The sequence below is a fragment of the Nerophis ophidion genome, linkage group LG12 (assembly GCF_033978795.1).
Source record: "Nerophis ophidion isolate RoL-2023_Sa linkage group LG12, RoL_Noph_v1.0, whole genome shotgun sequence".
Classification (NCBI taxonomy): domain Eukaryota; kingdom Metazoa; phylum Chordata; class Actinopteri; order Syngnathiformes; family Syngnathidae; genus Nerophis; species Nerophis ophidion.
The window spans coordinates 54,729,119-54,752,136 of NC_084622.1; the positions used below are offsets into that span (position 1 = coordinate 54,729,119).

At 41.7% G+C, this 23,018-nt stretch overlaps 1 protein-coding gene across 7 annotated transcripts in view; it reads left to right on the plus strand.

Moving 5' to 3' along the window:
- The window catches only part of dusp8a (dual specificity phosphatase 8a), a 104,228-nt gene that overhangs the window by 76,056 nt on the left and 5,154 nt on the right, over nt 1–23,018 (plus strand). For 4 of the 7 annotated variants that reach the window (XM_061917751.1, XM_061917752.1, XM_061917753.1 and 1 more), the window contains exons 4-5: nt 20,104–20,270; nt 20,390–20,549. In XM_061917751.1, the coding sequence (XP_061773735.1) occupies nt 20,104–20,270; nt 20,390–20,549 (327 nt within the window). Of the gene's footprint in view, nt 1–8,539; nt 9,212–20,103; nt 20,271–20,389; nt 20,550–23,018 lie in introns of those variants that run through there. The other 3 variants (XM_061917755.1, XM_061917756.1, XM_061917757.1) reach the window with 3 other exon arrangements.

Here is a 23,018-nt window from a genome sequence, read left to right on the forward strand (position 1 = left end):
ACACTAGTGCAACAAGGCACTAATGCATGTGTTTATTGGGCTTTTATTTATCGTCTACTCACCCCTACTTCTGGACACCCCAATTTCTTTGTCTCATCCCTTCTAACATGATTCAAACAAACACACACACAAACCAATTAACTCATAGCCCTCATCACCCTAACCCCCGCTATCCAGAGAATGACATCGTCCCTTCCTGTGCTATCTTGACAGATGATCTGTGGTGTTGGATGTCTCTCCTGTCGCTGCCTGTCTCAGCGGGGAGGACATGCTTTGCCTAAATATATTCAAGTTTTAATATGTTAACGCCTTTGTTATGAGCAACAACAATAACAACAACAAAAAATGATTGCATGTGATGCTGTCACGCTAAGCTGACCAAAATGCACTGAATTACACTGATAATTTCTGCCTTACAACTTAAAGGCCTACTGAAATTAGATTTTCTTATTTAAATGGGGATAGCAGGTCCATTCTATGTGTCATACTTGATCATTTCGCGATATTGCCATATTTTTGCTGAAAGGATTTAGTAGAGAACATCGACGATAAAGTTTGCAACTTTTGGTCGCTAATAAAAAAGCCTTGCCTGTACCGGAAGTAGCAGATGATGTGCGCGTGACGTCACGGGTTGTAGAGCTCCTCACATCCTCACATTGTTTACAATCATAGCCACCAGCAGCTAGAGCGATTCGGACCGAGAAAGCGACATTTGCCCCATTAATTAGATTCGTGGATGAGGATAGTGATAGTGAAGGACTAGGAAAAAAACAAACAAAAAGAGATAGGGCAGTGGGAACGATTCAGATGTTATTAGACACATTTATCAGGATAACTCTGAAAAATCCCTTATCTGCTTATTGTGTTACTAGTGTTTTAGTGAGATTATATGGTACCTGAAAGTCGAAGGGGTGTTGCCACGGGTGTGGTGACCGACAGTGTCTCTGATGTAAGCCACGCAGCTGCAGGAGGACGCAAGCTCCACTTATAGCTACGGTAAGAGCCGACTTATTACCACAATGTTCTCACCGAAACCTGCCGGTTGACGTGGTCGGGAACCACGTTCGCTTGACCGCTCTGATCCATAGTAAAGCTTCACCTTCGGGAATTTTGAACAAGGAAACACCGGCTGTGTTTGTGTGGCTAAAGGCAGCTGCAATACACCGCTTCCCACCTCTATCTTTCTACTTTGACTTCTCCATTATTAATTGAACAAATTGCAAAAGATTCAGCAACACAGATGTCCAGAATACTGTGTAAATATGCGATTAAAGCAGACTACTTATAGCTTGTATCGGGATGGAAAAAAAATGTCCGCTACAACCGGTGACGTCAAACGCACGCGTCATCATACCGCGATGTTTTCAACAGGACATTTCGCGGGAAATTTAAAATTGCAATTTAGTAAACTAAAAAGGCCGTATTGGCATGTGTTGCAATGTTAATATTTCATCATTGAAAAATAAACTATCAGACTGCGTGGTCGGTAGTAGTGGGTTTCAGTAGGCCTTTAAATCCTTATTTATAAGTTGCTTAAAATATCCACATAGGGATAATAATGTATCCATATATGAATCCCGTAAGTAGTACAATTTGCATTCCACAACCAAGTTCGTCACTCTAAACTAGGGTTGTACGGTATACCGGTATTAGTATAGTACCGCGATACTTATGACTCATATTCGGTACCATACCGCCTCTGAAAAATACCGGTACATCACCTCCCCCCGGGCCCCTGTCGTCGTCACATCATGTCATTGCCGTTTTACGAGCAAACAAGCATGTTCGGTAGCGCACAATCAGGTAGTACTTACAAGCAGACACGGTGTGCAGACACAAAAGGCAGAGCGGACACATTTTGGATTAATAACCAAAGATAAAGGTGAAGCTATAACACTGAAAAGCCCTTAGGAAGAGGTGCTTTAATACATGGCTAGCTAGCTAGCGGCTAATGTTCAGCCGCAGTCGGCAGTGTTTTAGCTACTTCTAAATCACTAATCCCGGTCTCCATGGCGACAAATAAAGTATGTTTCTTACAAGTATCATCCCTGCAGGACGAGGAATAGCTAAACATGCTTCACTGCACATTCTAGCTCACCGGCGTCAAAATGTAAACAAACGTCTTTGGTTGTTCTACACCTAACATCCACTGTAATGATACCAAGTACGGGAGCGTATCTCGTCGATACTAATATGATTATGTCGATATTTTTTGGCATCACAACATCTTATTTTGCTTTTTTTAAAGGTATACTATGGTTATAAACTCTGAAAATACGTCCCTGGACACATGAAGACTTTGAATATGACCACTGTATGATCCTTTATCTACTAGGTATCGGGTTGATACCCAAATGTGTGGTATCATCCAAAACTAATGTAAAGCATCCAAACAACAGAAGAATAAATGATTACTACATTTTAACAGAAGTGTAGATGGAACATGTTAAAAGAGAAAGGAAGCAGATAATAACAGTAAATGAACAAGTAGATTAATAATTCATTTTCTACCACTGGTCCTTAATAATTTTGACAAAATAATAAACTAAAAAATGACACAATATGCTACTGCATACATCAGCAGCTAAATTAGGAGCCTTTGTTTGCTTACTTACTAATAAAGGACACGTTGTCTTGTGTGTTCACTAATTTATTTAATGACAAACTTGCAAAAAGAAAAATATGTTTAATGCACCCTCAGATTTTTTTGTCAAAATAAAGCCAATAATGCAATTTTTTGTGGTCCTCTTTATTTAGAAAAGTAGCGAAATAATTTTGGTACATAAATATTGGTATCAGGACAACACGACTCAAAGCCCTCGCATCTCAATCCCGAAATGAATTAAAATCTATTTAATTTGTGCTTGGCCCTCCCATATTAACATGTGTTTTAAAAAGATTTAAAAAAAAAAAAAACGAAACGTTTTTCAGAAGAAATTTTCTATGAAAAACATTCCAATAGCATGTACTAGAAACAAATACAGTAGTTTTATACAATAAAATATATAATACTGTTCAGCATTTACCTTGGGAAGCAGGCATTTATATGTACTTATCCATAGTGTAACAGGAACTTGGAAATTGTTTGTTGAGGATGGACATATTTGAGAGACGGACCTCAGAGGTCAGCGTTAACAACAAGGAATACGTGCTGTATGTCTGTTTACCAAAGGTAATGCTTCACCGCCCAGTTTGTTGAGTTAGGAAAAGACAGAACAAATTGAAACATGTCAAACACAGCATCTGCAGCTTCTCAATATTTTTATGGATACATGTTCGTCGTCACAATATTTAAGACTGCATGCCGCGCACGCTGGCTTGCCAGGTCGGCTTCTAACAGATAGGACATGTTTTTAATTGTTTGTGACTCTGATTCAATCGGCCGCCTCTTTAAACAATCAGTCAATCAATGTTAATTTATATAGCAAGTGCCTCAAAGGGCTGCTCAAGCCACAATTTCTTCTCCTTCTTCTCCTTCGCACTAACGTTCTTAGTTCCAATGGTTTGAGTGCAAGATGGTGTGGATCTCTGAGCAGCGCTGAAACGCACATGACAACTGTTGAATCAAAACTAATGTTTTTTTTGTTTAAACAAAGCATGAACAATATATTAACTTGTTATTGCTCTAACTGCACAACCCCGTGACAAATACTACAGTACTACTTATGCTCGCAACTTAAAGCATTACAAAAAGTGGAGAGACAGCACATATCTCAAAATACTCATAAGATGAGGAGCCAATATACAAACCCCGCTTCCATATGAGTTGGGAAATTGTGTTAGATGTAAATATAAATGGAATACAATGATTTGCAAATCATTTTCAACCCATATTCAGTTGAATATGCTACAAAGACAACATATTTGATGTTCAAACTGATCATTTTTTTTTTTTTTTTTTGCAAATAATCATTAACTTTAGAATTTGATGCCAGCAACACGTGGCAAAGAAGTTGGGAAAGGCTGCAATAAATACTGATAAAGTTGAGGAATGCTCGTCAAACACTAATACGGAACATCCCACAGGTGTGCAGGCTGATTAGGAACAGTTGGGTGCCGTGATTGGGTTTAAAAGCAGCTTCCATGAAATGCTAAGTTTTTCCACAAACAAGGATGGGGTGAGGGTCACCACTTTGTAAGCAAATTGTTGAACAGTTTTAGAACAACATTTCTCAACGAGCTGTTGCAAGGAATTTAGGGATTTTACCATCTACGGTCCGTAAAATCATCAAAAATTTCAGAGAATCAGGAGAAATCCCTCCACGTAAGCGATGATATTATAGACTTTTGATCACTCAGGCGGTACTGCATCAAAAACCGACATCAGTGTGTAAAGGATATCACCACATGGGCTCAGGAACACTTCATAAAATCACTGTCAGTAACTACAGTTGGTCGCTACATCTGTAAGTGCAAGTTTAAACTGTACTATGCAAAGCCAAACCCATTTGTCAACAATATCCTGAAACGCCGCCAGCTTGGCTGGGCCCGAGCTCACCTAAGATGGCCTGATGCAAACTGGAAAGGTGTTCTGTGGTCTGACGAGTCCACATTTCAAATTATATTTGGAAACAGAGGATGTGGTGTCCTCCAGAACAAAGAGGAAAATAACCATTCGGATTGTTATTGGCGCAAAGTTCAAAAGCCAGCATCTGTGATGGTATGGGGGTGTATTAGTGCCCAAGGCATGGGTAACTTACACATCTGTGAAGGCACCATTAATGCTGAAAGGTCCATACAGGTTTTGGAGCAACATATGTTGTCATCCAAGCAACGTTACCATGGACGCCCCTACTTATTTCAGCAAGACAAGTGTTACAACAGCGTGGCTTTGTAAAAAAAGAGTGTGGGTATTTTCCTGGAACCGCCTGCAGTCCAGACCTGTCTCCCATCGAAAATGTGTGGCGCATTATGAAGCGTAAAATACGACAGCGGAGACTCCGGACTGTTGAACGACTGAAGCTCAACATAAAACAAGAATGGGAACGTTTATTGAGTGTTGTTAAAAGAAAAGGTGATGTAACACAGTGGTGAACATGCCCTTTCCCAACTACTTTGGCACGCGCTGCAGCCATGAAATTCTAAGTTAATTATTTTCTTTTTTTTTAAATAAAGTTTATGAGTTTGAACATCAACTATCTTGTCTTTGTAGTACATTCAACTGAATATGGGTTGAAAAGGATTTGCAAATCATTGTATTCCGTTTATATTTACATCTAACACAATTTCCCAACTCATATGGAAAAGGGGTTTGCATTACAAATATTTGTTTTCAAAACAGCACATCGAACTAAATGTTTACTAATGCTATTTGCGCTCACTATGTTTATGTGTGTTGTCCTCTGATATCAATCAGAGGAGGGGGAAGGTGGGGGGGTGGGGGGGTGGGGGGTGGGGCTGCCCAGAATGACAGTATCACCTATTTCCGTCACAGCAGGGAACACATGTGCGCTCAATAAAACGGCCTCACGGCTGCCATTTGCTGTATCTCAAGCTATAATCCTCCAATTAGCACACCTTCTATTCTGAACCATGTTACCCTTCTGAGGACACGACGAAATGAGAATAAATCGGGGAGATGATGTCGCGTGAGTAACTTTGGCAAGTCTCAGTTTAACATCAGTGGGTTCTGTGTAGTACTTTTTTTGGTTTGTTTAAAAATGAATAGAAGAACAGTCTGTTATGATTCTTGACCTGGCCATCTGTTACTATTTGAACATATTTTCCTTTGCTAAAAGAGAAACAGCTTGGTGTCAGAAGTAGGATGGCTTGCTTCGATGCTCTGTTAGAAGCTCGACCCCTATGAGATTTACCCCAGAAACGGGGATGATCTGAATGGGTCACCTGTGTCTCACCTCTGGAAAAGGGTGCGTTTTGGTGTGTTAAAGTTTGAAATAATTCAGTGTGTGCAGCTTGCATGTGCTTCTTTCGAACAGAGTAGTGCATTTTTACAAAGCTCATGACCACTAAGTGACCTATTTCATCACACTGCCATCTTTTATCAGCGCTGCACTCATTGAGCAATGACCTCATTTATTGAAGCTGATTTGACCAGTCTAGCACGACATCTCAACCTGAGGCTGAAGGAATTAGACTTGCCTGCAACATCTATCAGTCATGCATCTGGAAGACTTCGCTAATCTTCTTCAGCATGCCGTTTGTATATAAAAACACGGAATAAAGAAACTAAAATCCTCTCATTTATGTTACACTGTTTATTTTACAACTAAAACTCAGAAGCAGTCATTCTGTAATAGAATTTGCTGTTTTTTTCCACCCCACTCGCTGAACTTGTGGCCTGCATGTTTGTCATTCCATAGTAAAGTACCGAGCGTCTGTGGGTTGTCACATGTTAAATGCCTGCACACCACAAATTTGTTGGATCTTCATATATGGACTTCTAGTTCTTCCGTTTTTTCCCGTGTGGTTGTTTTTCTACATTTTCATCCTCAGAGACACAACCACACAAGCTTTAACAAATCAGTCTATTCAGAGACTAAATTTGGGTTGTGAGGAGGTTTTGAAATGTATTTTAATTTACATCTATGGATCTATTAAAATATTAGAGGGACAAGTGGTAGAAAATGGATTGAGTAATGGATTAGCTATGTTTGAAATCCAAGTATCCTGAGCAAAATCTTAATTTGATATTACTCAGTTGATTATTACGTTTAAGTGTACAAACCCCATTTCCATTTGAGTTGGGTAATTGTATTTGATGTAAATATAAACGGAATACAATGATTTGCAAATCATTTTCAACCCATATTCAGTTGAATATGCTACAAAGACAACATATTTGATGTTCAAACTGATAAACTTTTTTTTTTGTGTGCAAATAATCATTAAATTTAGAATTTGATGCCAGCAACGTGTGACAAAGAAGTTGGGAAAGGTGACAATAAATACTGATATAGTATTTATATTTATAAAATACATATATACATACAGTGGTGCAAAAAAGTATTTAGTCAGCCTATGTATATATATATATATATATATATATACATATATATATATATATATATATATATATATATATATATATATATATATATATATATATATATATATATATATATATATATATATATATATATATATATATACAGTGATGCAAAAAAATATTTAGTCAGCCACCGATTGTGCAAGTTCTCCCACTTAAAATGATGACAGACGTCTGTAGTTTTCATCATAGGTACACTTCAACTGTGAGAGGCAGAATGTGAAAAAAAAATCCAGGAATTCACATTGTAGGAATTTTAAATAATTTATTTGTAAATTATGGTGGAAAATAAGTTTTTGGTCAACCATTCAAAGCTCTCACTGATGGAAGGAGGTTTTGGCTCAAAATCTCACGATACATGGCCCCATTCATTATTTCCTTAACACGGATCAATCGTCCTGTCCCCTACTGCTTCACAGTAGGTATGGTGTTCTTGGGATGTAACTCAGTATTCTTCTTCTTCCAAACACGAAAAGTTGAGTTTTTACCAAAAATTTCTATTTTGGTTTCATCTGACCACATGACATTCTCCCAATCCTCTGCTGTATCATCCATGTATCCATTTTGGTATAAACTCAACTCGTCGTGTTTGGAGGAAGAAGAATACTGAGTTGCATCCCAAGAAAACCATACCTACTGTGAAGCATGGGGGTGAAAACATCATGCGTTGGGGCTGTTTTTCTGCTAAGGGGACAGGACGACTGATCTGTGTTAAGGAAAGAATGAATGGGGCCATGTATCGTGAGATTTTGAGCCAAAACTTCCTTCCATCAGTGAGAGCTTTGAATGGTTGACCAAATACTTATTTTCCACCATAATTTACAAATAAATTATTTAAAATTTCTAAAATGTGAATTCCATTCTGTCTCTCACAGTTGAAGTGTACCTATGATGAAAATTAAAGACCTCTGTCATCACTTGCACCGATTGTGCAAGTTCTCCAATTTAAAATTATATATATATATATATATATATATATATATATATATATATATATATATATATATGTATATATATACACACACACACACACACACACACAGACGTCCCAGACATTTACATAAGCAATCATTCTTGTCCTAAACACTGTTGTCAATCATAGTTTCACAGTCTCAGAACTTCAAAAACAAGTTAAAAGAAGTTAAAAACCATGCAAACTTCATGCAGTGTCCTCATCAAATAACACCAAACTAGTTAAGTCATGTAGTAGTTGTGTTTTTTCTGCTTAAGTACCTATTGGCCCCTAACCTTTCCCCAATAGAGGCCTACTCTGCAGCTCAGCCCCTGAGGTGGCCGCATATTTGTTGGCTGACTAAAGAATGTGGTTACATGCCTTGGACATTAGCTATGACGGAGCGCTGGCTCCACCGGAGAGGGGAGTGTGCAAAGGAGGTAGCGAAGAAGGAGGGGAGGGTCAGAGTCTGGCCTCACGGCAAGTGAGCTCATTCACCCTCCGAGCTCGTAGAGAACGAGCGGCGTCGTCGTCATCCCTGGTTTGCAGGGGGAGGGAGGGAGGAGGGAGGGAGGGAGGGAGGAGGAGGAGTGTACACTGGCGAGAGAGCGAATGAGAGACAGGCGGAGTGGAGCCGCACAACAATAGTAGGCTGCTCTTCTTGCTGTGGACTCACTGAGAAAGAGAAAGCCCTCACTAAGACACCCTCAGACCATCTGCAGGCAGAATACAGCTGCTGCAGTCAGGCTGGAAAACTCACTCGTTTTTCTCTTTGCTTTCTCTGCCATTCTTCACAAAACCACACACACCTACTAAATATTGGTAGAACAGCCATTTCTGGAATTTTTTTGCAATTTGGCCACGTGCGGACCAGTTATTTTTCTTGCACGAGCTCCCTTCTTTGAGGGGTCACTTCCAAGGCCCTGGATTTGACCGGCGTGGACTCTCAAATTGAGCTGTTTGGGATTTTTACACACTGTCTTCGGAAAAGACTATTTTTGGTGTGATAAGGGATCGCTCCATCCCTGCAAAAGCCAAGGGTTTCATTTGGTGTGTGCGTGTGTGGGAACACATAAGTCGGAGTGTGTTCTGGGGGATGCCGCTAGATGTGGTGATATCCCCTGCTGAGGATCGTTTTTGGCCGGACTTGCAGTGCACAGACATGAGGCTGAAGATCAGGGTCCGCCGGATGAAGGAGGGGAGAGAGCTTCGAGGTGTGTACCCACCTGGACACAAGACAAGTGTGTTTTTAGGTGAATGAGTGCCTACTTGCTGTCAAATGTGAGGTCTTAGAATGTTGTTCGGATGATTATTTGGCACAGACTTATTCCTTCAGAGTAGAATGGTTCTGGATCAGTTCTAGAATCTGCACACACATTGAGAAGATCCTGCCAACAGTTTTCATTTAGAAATGCAATAATACGCAGGAAGAGGATTAGGAGTATGACATCATGAAGGATGCAATGAAGAGTAGAGAGGAAAGAAAAAGGTTTGAGGGTGGGAAGGAGAGCTTTGACATCGTGCTCATGCTCTTTCAGCCTGCAGTCATTGAGATGTAAAACTGTCTCAAAAGCGCCATTCTCTTTCTTCTTGCCTTTTTTTTTTCTTTGCTCTTTGCTCTTAGCCACTTTTGTGGAGATTATGTTATCATTGTGTGCGCAACTTGCACTGCAGGTGTCAAACACAACACCGTTTCACACTGAGCCATGAGGCTCACACAAAAACACACGTGTTTTCATAATCCTGTGCTGTACGTTCACGTGTGTAACATGAATACATTAAGTATATTTGTTGGTGGGGCATTCCCAGAAAATGTTATTTTAGTACATTCCGCATGGCAGTCTTGATTATAGCAGACTTCATTACATCGGGGATTTCCTCTACTTAACTTCCCTATACCTAACTTCCCTATACTACCCAGTATTAGCAGAGACGGTTAATACCATATTTGTCGGACTATATGCCGCTACGTTTTTCCTACGCTTTGTACCCTGCATCTTATAAAACGGTGTGGCTAACTTGTGGATTTTTCTTCGCTGACGGCCATAATGTTTTGTGTTTAACGAATAACTTTCATACAACACTGACAGAGACACTGAAAAAGTATGGTATTGTTTGTGTTATGACGCTATCCTTCGGACGAGTTCGTTCACTGCAGGTGCTGCGGGTTGAACATCCACAGTTTTTCCTTGCGTTTAAAACCAAAAGTATAAGTTCCGTCTACTAGTCCTCCATAGCCTTTTACTCGCGTGCGTTCTTCATTCATCATTCCAAGCAACCTTTCACCAAAGTTTTACCTTACAACCAACATAATTAATTCTTACCAAACCATCACGTTTCATAGTATTGTTTTCATGCATATGTGCTATCATAATGTAATTGAACTAGCATCGTTAGCACTAGCTAACATGTTAACATGTTTACAAATGTCTGTGTTATAATTATCAACTTACAAAAGGCATTCTTTTTGTATTGTTTCAGTTTCACAAATTCCTCAGTAATTCCGCCAAAACCTCAACCTGGAGTTATTGATTCCATTTAGCCGATTGGAGAGCTAACTTCCGCAGCTAGCGGGTTCATGACGATGACTTCTGTTTTGTTTGATCAGCTGTTTTACTGCCGTATTACAGACACCAATTGGACACAATTAAGGTATGTAAATAAACATATAAAGAATATTTCTGTGTAAATAACTCATTCCACAATATACGGTAGTTAATATATTTTGTCTATCTTAAAGGCCTACTGAAATGAGATTTTCTTTTTTAAACTGGGATAGCAGGTCCATTTTATGTGTCATACTTGATCATTTCGCGATATTGCCATATTTTTGCTGAAAGGATTTAGTAGAGAACATCGACGATAAAGTTTGCAACTTTAGGTCGCTAATAAAAAAGCCTTGCCTTTACCGGAAGTAGCAGACGTAGACATCACCGGTGTGAGGGCTCCTAAAAGCCACACATTGTTTATAATGTGAGCCTCCAGCAGCAAGAGCTATTCAGACCAAGAAAGCGACAATTTCCCCATTAATTTGAGTGAGGATGAAAGATTCGTGGATGAGGAAATTTTAAGTGAAGGACTAAAAAAATTTAAAATAAATAAATAAAGTTTAAAAAAAAAGGTGATTGCATTGGGAGCGATTCAGATGTTTTTAGACACATTTACTAGGATAATTCTGGGAAATCCCTTATCTTTCTATTGTGTTGCTAGTGTTTTAGTGAGTTAAATAGTACCTGATAGTCGGAGGGGTGTGTCCACGGGTGTGTTGACGCCAGTCTCTGAGAGAAGTGACGAAGCTGCAGCCTGACAACAAGCTCCGCTGATCTCCGGTAAGAGGCGACTTTTTACCACAATTTTGATCCATAGTAAAGCTTCACCTCTGGGAATTTTAAACAAGGAAACACCGTGTGTTTGTGTGGCTAAAGGCTAAAGCTTCCCACCTCCATCTTTCTACTTTGACTTCTACATTATTAATTGACCAAATTGCAAAAGATTCAGCAATACAGATGTCCAAAATACTGTGTAATTGCACGATGAAAAGAGACAACTTTTAGCCTCAAGGGGTGCTGGGCTAATATGTCCCTTCCAACAAATAACGTCACAAATACGCGTCATCATACGTCAATTTTAAATTTCCCGCGACGTTTCCTGTTGAAAACGTCGCGGGAAATTTAAAATTTTAATTTAGTAAAGTAAACCGGCTGTATTGGCATGTGTTCCAATGTTGATACTTCATCATTGATATATAACAATGTGTGGTCGGTAGTAGTGGGTTTCAGTAGGCTTATAAACCCCACTAGACACAAGCGCAACAATTGGGCAACACAAATGGCAACTTCCTGTAAGCCAGGGGACATGTCTCAAAAGTGTCACAATACACTTTTTTTCAATTTCGCATGTATGATTAATACAGGCCTACATATAGCTGCTGGTAGAAGTAGTTAACAAATGAAGTCATGTGGTTAAAACGTATTCCTAAAGGAAATACTTGGTCACCCAGGCAGCCCCCCAGTTAATTGGGTTGGAGACCCCTGTATTACATCATCCTAAAACAGCAGTGTATCCCCGTGACATTTCTGTTCACTAAATACAGGAGGATACTTAAGTCTCAACTCGGCGCCTACTTGAAAAGCGATGACATCACCCTGTGGACTGTCAATCTCAACTGTTCTGACACAATCAGACATCAAGCCCCCACTGTGCCCTCTAAACACACACCCTCGTCCCTTCTTGTGGCTGCAATTCAAGCTTTTGTGGAGCCCAGGGGGACATGTGTGTAATGATGTCATGTTCGGGGGGGGTGGGGGGTAAGGTGGGGGTGCACACATTGAAATGCTAATGTACCCTCGTAGGGTTGAGGGGACAGCTGGAGGGGCCCACAGGATGGCGTCATGTCTCTCCTGATATGAACCACAAGAGGAGTGCTGTGGAGGGGTGTGGGGTGGCCATTCATGCAGATCAATGCTTGCAGGCTGTGTGTCGACGTGTGTGTGTCCATTAACAGGGAACATTATCATAATTTCAAAACGGCTAAAACCAATAAAAATCAGTTCCCAGGGGCTTATTTTGTTTTTTGAAGTTTTTCAAAATTTTACCCCTCTCGGAATATCCCTAAAAAAAGCTTTAAAGTGCCTGATTTTAGCTATCTGCGAAGACACTGTCCATTTTCCAGTGACGTCACATAGCGATGCCAATACAAACAACGTGGCGGTTACCACAGCAAGATATAGCGACATTAGCTCGGATTCAGACTCGGATTTTAGCGACTTAAGCGATTCAACAGATTACACAGGTATTGAAACGGATGGTTGGAGTATGGAGGCAGATAGCGAAAACGAAATTGAAGAAGAAACTGAAGTTATTGAGCGAATAGCTATTGACGCTATTCGACCATGTTTGCCTTAGCATCGCCGGTAAAATGTGCAGACCAACGATCAAAAGTTTCGCGTCTTGTGACACTGGGTCAACTTAAATCCGTCGATTGGTAAGTGTTTGTTTGGCATTAAATGTGGGTGGAAGGAAACGCTGGATGTAAATACAGTTTCAAATGTACATACAGCTAGCCTAAATAGCATGTTAGCATCGATTAGCTGGCAGTCATGCTGCGACCAAATATGTCTGATTAGCACATAAGTCAACAACATCAACAAAACTCACCTTTGTGATTTCTTTGACTTTATCGTTGGAAATGCATCTGCAGGTCATGCATACATCTCTGTGCCATGTCTGCCTTAGCATCGCCGGTAAATAGCATGTTAGCATCGATTAGCATGCCGTGATAATCGATGCACATTCTACGTAAATCAACTTGAATACGTCCCTGATCGTGTTGTTACACCCTCCGACAACACACCGACGAGGCATGATGTCTCCAAGGTACGGAAAACAGTCGAAAAAATGGAAAATAACAGAGCTGATTTGACTCGATGCGGGCTTCACGGTGGATGAGGGGTTAGTGCGTCTGCCTCACAATACGAAGTTCCTGCAGTCCTGGGTTCAAATCCAGGCTCGGGATCTTTCTGTGTGGAGTTTGCATGTTCTCCCCGTGAATGCGTGGGTTCCCTCCGGGTACTCCGGCTTCCTCCCACTTCCAAAGACATGCACCTGGGGATAGGTTGATTGGCAACACTAAATTGGCCCTAGTGTGTGAATGTGAGTGTGAATGTTGTCTGTCTATCTGTGTTGGCCCTGCGATGAGGTGGCGACTTGTTCAGGGTGTACCCCGCCTTCCGCCCGATTGTAGCTGAGATAGGCGCCAGCGACCCCGAAAGGGAATAAGCGGTAGAAAATGGATGGATGGATGGATGTATAATGTGTTTGACAAAATGGCCGATTGACTACCTAGTTGACGTCCCGTTCTGACGTCATCGCTCCGAGAGCGATAAATAGAAAGGCGTTTACTTCGCCAAAATTCACCCATTTAGAGTTGGGAAATCGTTTAAAAAAATATATGGTCTTTTTTTCTGCAACATCAAGGTATATATTGACGCTTACATAGGTCTGGTGATAATGTTCCCCTTTAACGGGAGACTGAAAGCCATAGAGGGGCTTGGACGGGAGAGAAGTTTGCATTGATAAAGCAGTCCATTGTAAATGGGAGTGATGATGTAACGTTCAGAACCCTGGTGTGTATCTCTGTCCAAAATGGTCGAGCGTTTGTCCATAGACTTGGATCCAAACATCTGCTACTTCTGTACAGCCAGATCCCCTATTTGAAAGTGACTAATAAGTACGTTTGCTTTAAGAAATGACGGATGAGGAAAAGCTCCACTCTCACTGGGGAAAGAGGGAGTGAAACGGCAGTTGCATAAGTGATGAAACGGGGGGGAGGAAAAAGGAAGTCACCGCTGGCGACACACTGCCCCCTTTTCCCGGATCTGTAGTCGCCTTTTTACACCCGGTGTGTTCACAGTTGGGTTCGTCACATCCTGAGAGTATTTTTCCAGAGGTGTCAAAAAAGAAAAGGTTCAGCAGTATTTAGAACGCACTCTCCTGCAGAAGGCAGCAGTTGTTGATATTGGCGCTACACAAATCTGTGTTGATGTGTAAAGTAGAAACATGTCATGCTTGGCTGGTGATCATACCGCACCGAGGATGAACTAATCCTTCCCATTTGACCTTCTGATGTCATGTTGGGAGACAGCTGGGCGGGTGTGTGTTGTGTGTGTGTCACGGGGTATTTCAAATGACCTCATTATGAGTCCTCAGTGTGTTTGAGTGGGTTTTCTGTTCGATCAGGACGGTTACACGTGTCATCTTTTTTCGTAGACTGTAAGTCTGTGTTCGTATGGGTAGACGTTAAAAAAGTGTTGTGGTAAATTCCCAGCTATTAAATCAATCAATCAATGTTTATTTATATAGCCCCAAATCACAAATGTCTCAAAGGACTGCACAAATCATTACGACTACAACATCCTCGGAAGAACCCACAAAAGGGCAAGGAAAACTCACACCCAGTGGGACGCCAGTGACAATGCTGACTATGAGAAACCTTGGAGAGGACCTCAGATGTGGGCAACCCCCCCCCTCTAGGGGACCGAAAGCAATGGATGTCGAGCGGGTCTAACATGATACTGTGAAAGTTCAATCCATAGTGGCTCCAACACAGCCGCGAGAGTTCAGTTCAAGCGGATCCAAGACAGCAGCGAGAGTCCCGTCCACAGGAAACCATCTCAAGCGGAGGCGGATCAGCAGCGTAGAGATGTCCCCAACCGATACACAGGCGAGCGGTCCATCCTGGGTCCCGACGAGCGGTCCAATATATCTTCACATCAATTTACCATGACTGTGATTTTACAGTTCTCATCCATTTTCTACCGCGTATTCCCTTTGGGGCCGCGGGGGGCGCTGGTGCCTATCTAAGCTGCAATCGGGGGGGAGACTGGGTACACCCTGGACAAGTCGCCACCTCATCACAGGGCCAACACAGATAGACAGACAACATTCATACTCACATTCACACACTAGGGCCAATTTAGTGTTGCCAATCAACCTATCCCCAGGTGCATGTCTTTGGCGGAGTACCCGGAGGGAACCCACGCAGTCACGGGGAGAACATGCAAACTTCACACAGAAAGATCCCGAGCCTGGGATTGAACCCAGGACTACTCAGGACCTTCGTATTGTGAGGCAGATGCACTAACCCCTGTTCCACCGTGCTGCCCGATTTTACAGTTACCAGTGTTAATTTTGTTTGACTACTAACTGTCATCATAGATGAAGTGGCGAACTTGTCCAGGGTGTACACCGCCTTCATGCCCGAAGGCAGCTGGTATGGACTCCGGCATCCCCCGCAACTCAAGAGGGACAAGTTGTAGAAAATGGAAGAATGGATGCATATAAATGATAAATGGGTTGTACTTGTATAGCGCTTTTCTACCTTCAAGGTACTCAAAGCGCTTTGACACTACTTCCACATTTACCCATTCACACACACATTCACACACTGATGGAGGGAGCTGCCATGCAAGGCGCTAACCAGCACCCATCAGGAGCAAGGGTGAAGTGTCTTGCTCAAGACACAACGGACGTGACGGGGTTGGTACTAGGTGGGATTTGAACCAGGGACCCTCGGGTTGCGGACGGCCGCTCTCCCACTGCGCCACGCCGTCCCATATCATATAACAACTTATTTTCCCTGGTGAAAATGAAATGATAACTACCGGATTTTCCCGAGTATGAGGCGCACTTAAAATCCTTTTTTTTCAGTATGCCTAATAACCGGGTGCGCCTAATGTACGGAATGATTCTGCTTTTGCTCACCGACCTCGAATCAATTTTATTTGGTACATGGTGTAATGATAAGGTCGTGTGTTCAAATCCCGGCTGAGTCATACCAAAGACTATAAAAATTGGACCCATTACCTCCCTGCTTGGCACTCAGCATCAAGGGTTGGAATTAGGGGTTAAATCACCAAAAATGATTCCCGGGCGCGGCACCGCTGCTGCCCACTGCTCCCCTCACCTCTCAGGGGGTGATCAAGGGTGATGGGTCAAATGCAGAGAATAATTTCGCCACACCTAGTGTGTGTGTGACAATCATTGGTACTTTACTTTCTTTCACGGTGTCGTGTGTTTATAGTATCCAGAAAACACACAAGGGGGGGTGACGCCGCGAGCCAACTGTCACCACTGTCCTTCCTCGTTGTCATGACAACTCATAGCAGCGAGGAAGGTCAAGTGACAGGCTGACAATAACACGCTATCAGCTTGTGTGACCAACGTCCGTTTGACGAGCAGGGAGGTGTTGATAATGGGGTTGACGTCACGTTCCGGCCCCTCTAAAACAACACGGGCTGCACGCCTCTTATCTCTGATTGAGGCGCTACATTCCTGGACCCGTCACTCATTCTTCGGAGTGGTTTGTCATGTTTATCCAGCCCAGCATGAGGTCAGCTTTAGTGCCGTCAATCCAGACACGCATACTATAATTGTAATGGCCAGAATATTTTTAGAAAAGTGTGTCCAGCTCACTTCCTAACACCACACTTTCTCCCCACACTTGTGCTGGTTAAAGACACTGTGTGTGTGTTTGTGTGCACACTGTGGAACGTCCTGTCTTGTGTACTTCTAACAAACTCTCCAACAGTGTTCTCACGTAGAAAAGGGAAATGGTTGCTGTGTGACATGAGCGGTTTTCCTGTTGTTTTACTTGCCTTTGCATTCCAGTACAGCGCAGGCAACTATAGGATCCCGGGGGCAAGACCGCGCGAGGCCGAATAGATGATACATGGCGTCATATTTACAAACCACTTATCTTATCATTTGTTCCGCATTCATTCATCCCTCACTCCCTCATGCTGGGAGGAGCACTGATGTCATATCTCCGCTGGTTGCCATTAATAGCAGCAGATTGACAGGAGATCCACATAGCACTTAAAGTGGCAGAGTTCTTCTGAACAATGATTTTTAAGCTCCATTTAAAACACTTACTTGTGGTCTTAGACAAAATATATATACAGTGGGGCAAAAAAGTATTTAGTCAGCCACCAATTGCGCAAGTTCTCCCACTTAAAATGGTGACAGAGGTCTGTAATTTTGATCTTAATATCACAATTTTCCCATGCAAAAACATGCTGGTTGACGTAGAGAAACATGTTCGCTTGACCACTCTGTGTTAAAGCTTCACAACAAACAAAGAAACACCAGCTGTGTTTCGGTGGTAACGGCAGCTGCAATCCACCGCTTTCCACCAACAGCATTCTTCTTTATAGTCTCCATTATTAATTGAACAAATTGCAAAAGATTCAGCAACACAGATGTCCAAAATACTGTGTAATTATTTTCTTTATAGTCTCCATTATTAATTGAACAAATTGCAAAAGATTCAGCAACACAGATGTCCAAAAGATTGTGTAATTGGGCGATGAAAAGAGGCGACTTTTAGCCGTAAGTGGTGCTGGGCTAATATGTCCCCTCCAACCAATAACGTCACAAACACGCGTCACCATTCCGCGACGTTTTAAATAAGAAACTCAGCAGGAAATTTAAAATTGTAATTTACTTAACTAAAAAGGCCGTATTGGCATGTGTTGCAATGTTAATATTTCATCATTGATATATAAACTATCAGACCGCGTGGTCGGTAGTAGTGGGTTTCAAAATGCCTTTAACGTCCAAAATGCATGAATCTTATAATCAGATGCTTATCCAACATTGTAACAACCTTCATAAATCAGAAAGGACTAAATTAATTCAACCATGGGGAGTCGGAGGTTTGCCTTAGTTGACACATTTTTCATGCTTTCTGCTTACCTGCTTTACTTTGTTACAATGAGTCCTGCTGACATGATGCTGTGTGTGTGTGTGTGTGTGTGTGTGTGTGTGTGTGTGTGTGTGTGTGTGTGTGTGTGTGTGTGTGTGTGTGTGTGTGTGTGTGTGTGTGTGTGTGTGTGTGTGCGTGTGTGTGTGTGTGTGTGCGTGTGTGTGTGTGCCTTTCGAGCAGCACTTACAGTGGGGCAAAAAAAGTATTTAGTCAGCCACCGATTGTGCAAGTTCTTCCACTTAAAATGATGACAGAGGTCTGTAATTTTTATGATAGGTACACTTCAACTGTGAGAGACAGAATGTGAAAAAGAAATCCAATAATTCACATTGTAGAAATTTTAAAGAATTTATTTATAAAATATAGTGGAAAATAAGTATTTGGTCAACCATTCAAAGCTCTCACTGATGGAAGGAGGTTTTGGCTCAAAATCTCATGATACATGGCCCCATTCATTCTTTCCTTAACACGGATCAATCGTCCTGTCCCCTTAGCAGAAAAACAGCCCCAAGCATGATGTTTCCCTCCCCATGCTTCACAGTAGTTATGGTGTTCTTGGGATGCAACTCAGTATTCTTCTTCCTCCAAACACGACGAATTGAGTTTATACCAAAAAGTTATATTTTGGTTTCATTTGACCACATGACATTCTCCCAATCCTCTGCTGTATCATCCATGTATCCATTTTGGTATAAACTCAAATCATCGTGTTTGGAGGAAGAATAATACTGAGTTGCATCCCAAGAACACCACACCTACTGTGAAGCATGGGGGTGGAAACATCATGCTTTGGGGCTGTTTTTCTGCTAAGGGGACAGGACGATTGATCCGTGTTAAGGAAAGAATGAATGGGGCCATGTATCGTGAGATTTTGAGCCAAAACCTCCTTCCATCAGTGAGAGCTTTGAGTGGTTGACCAAATACTTATTTTCCCCCATGATTTACAAATAAATTATTTAAAATTCCTACAATGTGAATTCCTGGATTTTTTTTCCACATTCTATCTCTCACAGTTGAAGTGTACTTATGATGAAAATTACAGACCTCTGTCATCATTTTAAGTGGGAGAACTTGCACAATTGGTGGCTGACTAAATACTTTTTTGCCCCACTGTATGCTGTGTGTGCTTCTTTTGCACACTGGTGTCATGTCTTCCTCTCGCTCTGTGGACATACATGCGCACGGTGTCCAAGAATGGTCAGGCTGAAACAAGATTAAGTGCTAATCTTGATATTTTCCTAGAAGCATCCCCCTAGTTCTCTCTACGAGGTCATTACCCACACAATAGACACACACCCCACCTCTTTCCCTGTGGTTATACAACCATAGGGCTGCAGAGTCTTGCACAGAACTGTTGAGAGACATTGCGAGTGAAAGGTGTGTGTTCCCAGGTTGACTCTTTTAGTGTGTGTTCGTGCCTTTTTAGTGTGTGTGTGTGCGTTTGTGTGCAAGGGGTCACACTGTGTGCTAGTCAGCGGGATGTTACTGGGCCTCTGTCCTGGCCCTGCACCTGTGGCCTCTCTCATTCCCTCAGCCTGACGCAATGCACTTCTGCAGGACATGAGCTCATGCAGGAAACAGAGCCGCACACACACACACACACACACATATATACACATATGCCAAAAGTGGAGCCGCCTGCCTCTTAAAGGGCCAGACAAGCACATTCCTGGCCACCCTGCAGTAACCTCACACAGAAGAACAAGAGAGAGTCTTCTCGGAACTCAGACATGGTAGCCTCTGGAAGTCTACAAGTTGTTTACTCAGCTAATGGTGGCGGATTTATTTGACTTCGGAGACCTTGCAGGAGTCCAATTATGCTGCATGATATGTTGAAAACCATTAGAGGAACTAAGCGGTTCTGTCATTTTTTTTATGCAGGGGGCTTTGCTGCGTTCTCCTCCTGCTTCCCCGGCCTGTGTGAAGGGAAGCCAGCCACTGCTCTTCCTATGAGCTTGTCCCAGCCCTGCTTGCCTGTGGCTAATGTCGGACCCACCCGCATCCTGCCACACCTCTACCTGGGCTCTCAGAAAGACGTCCTCAATAAGGTTTGTGGACTTCTACTACAGCAGCAAATGCGATAATTGAGATGAATGTAACGGCAATGCTGAAGTGGATTCGATTAAGTAAGGCTGCAGCCTGATGTGATGCTGACGTGTGTGTGCAGGATCTGATGCTTCAGAATGGTATTACCTACGTGCTGAACGCCAGCAACACCTGCCCCAAGCCGGACTTCATCAGTGAGAGCCACTTCATGCGCATCCCAGTGAATGACAACTACTGCGAGAAACTGCTTCCTTGGCTGGACAAAACCAATGAATTTATTGGTAAGCTGAAAGATTATCATGTTGACAATAAATGTTGGTGTCAATCCGATATCACAGGGTAGCATCAGCCACTCTGTTAATTTTGACTTGACAATCTTTTAAGGTCAGGCATGGAATGATGTGAACAATACAACTCGGTTGTCAAAGTTAACACGTTACTGCATTTGATTACTGACAAATATTGCATGTATCACATACAGTGGGGCGAAAAAGTGTTTAGTCAGCCACCGATTGTGCAAGTTCTCCCACTTAAAATGATGACAGAGGTCTGTAATTTTCATCATAGGTACACTTCAACTGTGAGAGACAGAATGTGAAAAACAAATCCAGGAATTCACATTGTAGGATTTTTAAAGAATTTATTTGTAAATTATGGTGGAAAATAAGTATTTGGTCAACCATTCAAAGCTCTCACTGATGTAAGGTTTTGACTCAAAATCTTACAATACATGGCCTCATTCATTCTTTCCTTAACACGGATCAATCGTCCTGTCCCCTTAGCAGAAAAACAGCCCCAAAGCATGATGTTTCCGCCCCCATGCATCACAGTAGTTATGGTGTTCTTGGCATGTAACTCAGTATTCTTCTTCCTCCAAACACGACTAGTTGAGTTTATACCAAAATGGATACTTGGATGATACAGCAGAGGATTGGGAGAATGTCATGTGGTCAGATGAAACCAAAATAGAACTTTTTGGTATAAACTCAACTCGTCGTGTTTGGGAGGAAGAAGAATACTGGGTTGCATCCCAAGAACACCATACCTACTGTGAAGCATGGGGGCGGAAACATCATGCTTTGGGGCTGTTTTTCTGCTAAGGGGACAGGACGATTGATCCGTGTTAAGGAAAGAATGAATGGGGCCATGTATCGTGAGATTCTGAGCCAAAACCTCCTTGCATCAGTGAGAGCTTTGAAAGATTGACCAAATACTTATTTTCCACCATAATTTACAAATAAATTATTTGAAAATCCTACAATGTGAATTCCTGGATTTTCTTTTCACATTCTGTCTCTCACAGTTGAAGTGTACCTATGATGAAAATTACAGACCTCTGTCATCATTTTAAGTGGGAGAACTTGCACAATCGGTGGCTGACTAAATACTTTTTTGCCCTACTGTATAAACACAGATTAATCTGGCAGTTTATTTTTGACCGCACATGCCCTTTGCATGGTAACCTGAAAGCTATATGGGGTTTAAGTGGGGCGCTATACGGTCAGTGATCAGGTCAGTTCATACGTCAGTGGAAATATGAGCGGGGGAACTCTAACTGGTGTGCCAGTCGGTAAATAACATTTAAAAATAAACCTTGATAAAAACTGTTTTGTTTTGAATTATTACATTTATTGCATTAAGACAACACTCCTGTGTGACATTCTGACAAGAGCATTCATTTGTGTTTAAATGGTGGGCTAAATTTTTAAGTTCCTTTAAATTATACAAGCAAATAATTGTGACTAAAACAACACTATTGCAAGTGTATAAAAAAAAATCAAACATACCGTAATTTCCGGGCTATAGAGATCACGGTATTTATTTTTACATATATTAGCCACACCGCAGCATATATAAGCCGAAGCTATATACAAGTACGAAATATTTTGTAAATGTTTATTTACATACCTTGATAGTTGCCAAACAGTGCCTGTGACATTGCAGTAAAACGGCTGATCAAACAAAACAGAAATCATCGTCATGGACCCATTAGCTGTGCAAGCATTGATTGATTGATTGAAACTTTTATTCATAGATTGCACAGTACAGTACATATTCCGTACAATTGACCACTAAATGGTAACACCCGAATAAGTTTTTCAACTTGTTTAAGTCCACGTACAGTAAATCAATTCATGGTAAAAGCTAGCTCTCCAATCAGCTAAACAGACTCAATAACTCCACGCTGATGTTTTAGTGAATTTACAAAACTGAAATTATACAAAAAGAATGCCGTTGGAATGTAATAATACCAACACAGACACTTGTAAACGTGTTAAAACCTTTGCTAATGCTAACAATGCCTGCTTGATTACATTACGGTAGAACCTGAATGCAGCTGGGATAAGCTCTTGCCACGCCCGCAACCCCGAGAGGGACAAGCAGTAGAAAATGGTTGCAATGACAATGTACAAATATGCATGAAAATACACCTACAGACGTCACATGTGACGGTTTTGTAAGAATGGGTTGTTGTAGTTGTATTGTAAAACTTGTAAACCGTTGCTTGGAGTGATGACTAAAGAATCCTTTCGATGTTTATACTTAGTGTTCAAGAAACAGAACAGAAAAGTACATTTTCAACCTGCAGCACCTGCAATTAGAGAACTCGTCCAAAAGATGGTGCCATAACACAAACAATAACACTTCTTTTCAGGGTCTCTGTTGGCGTAATATGACAAGTATTTGTTGCATGGACAACGTACAAATATGCATGAAAATACTCTTACAGACGTCACACGTGACGGTTT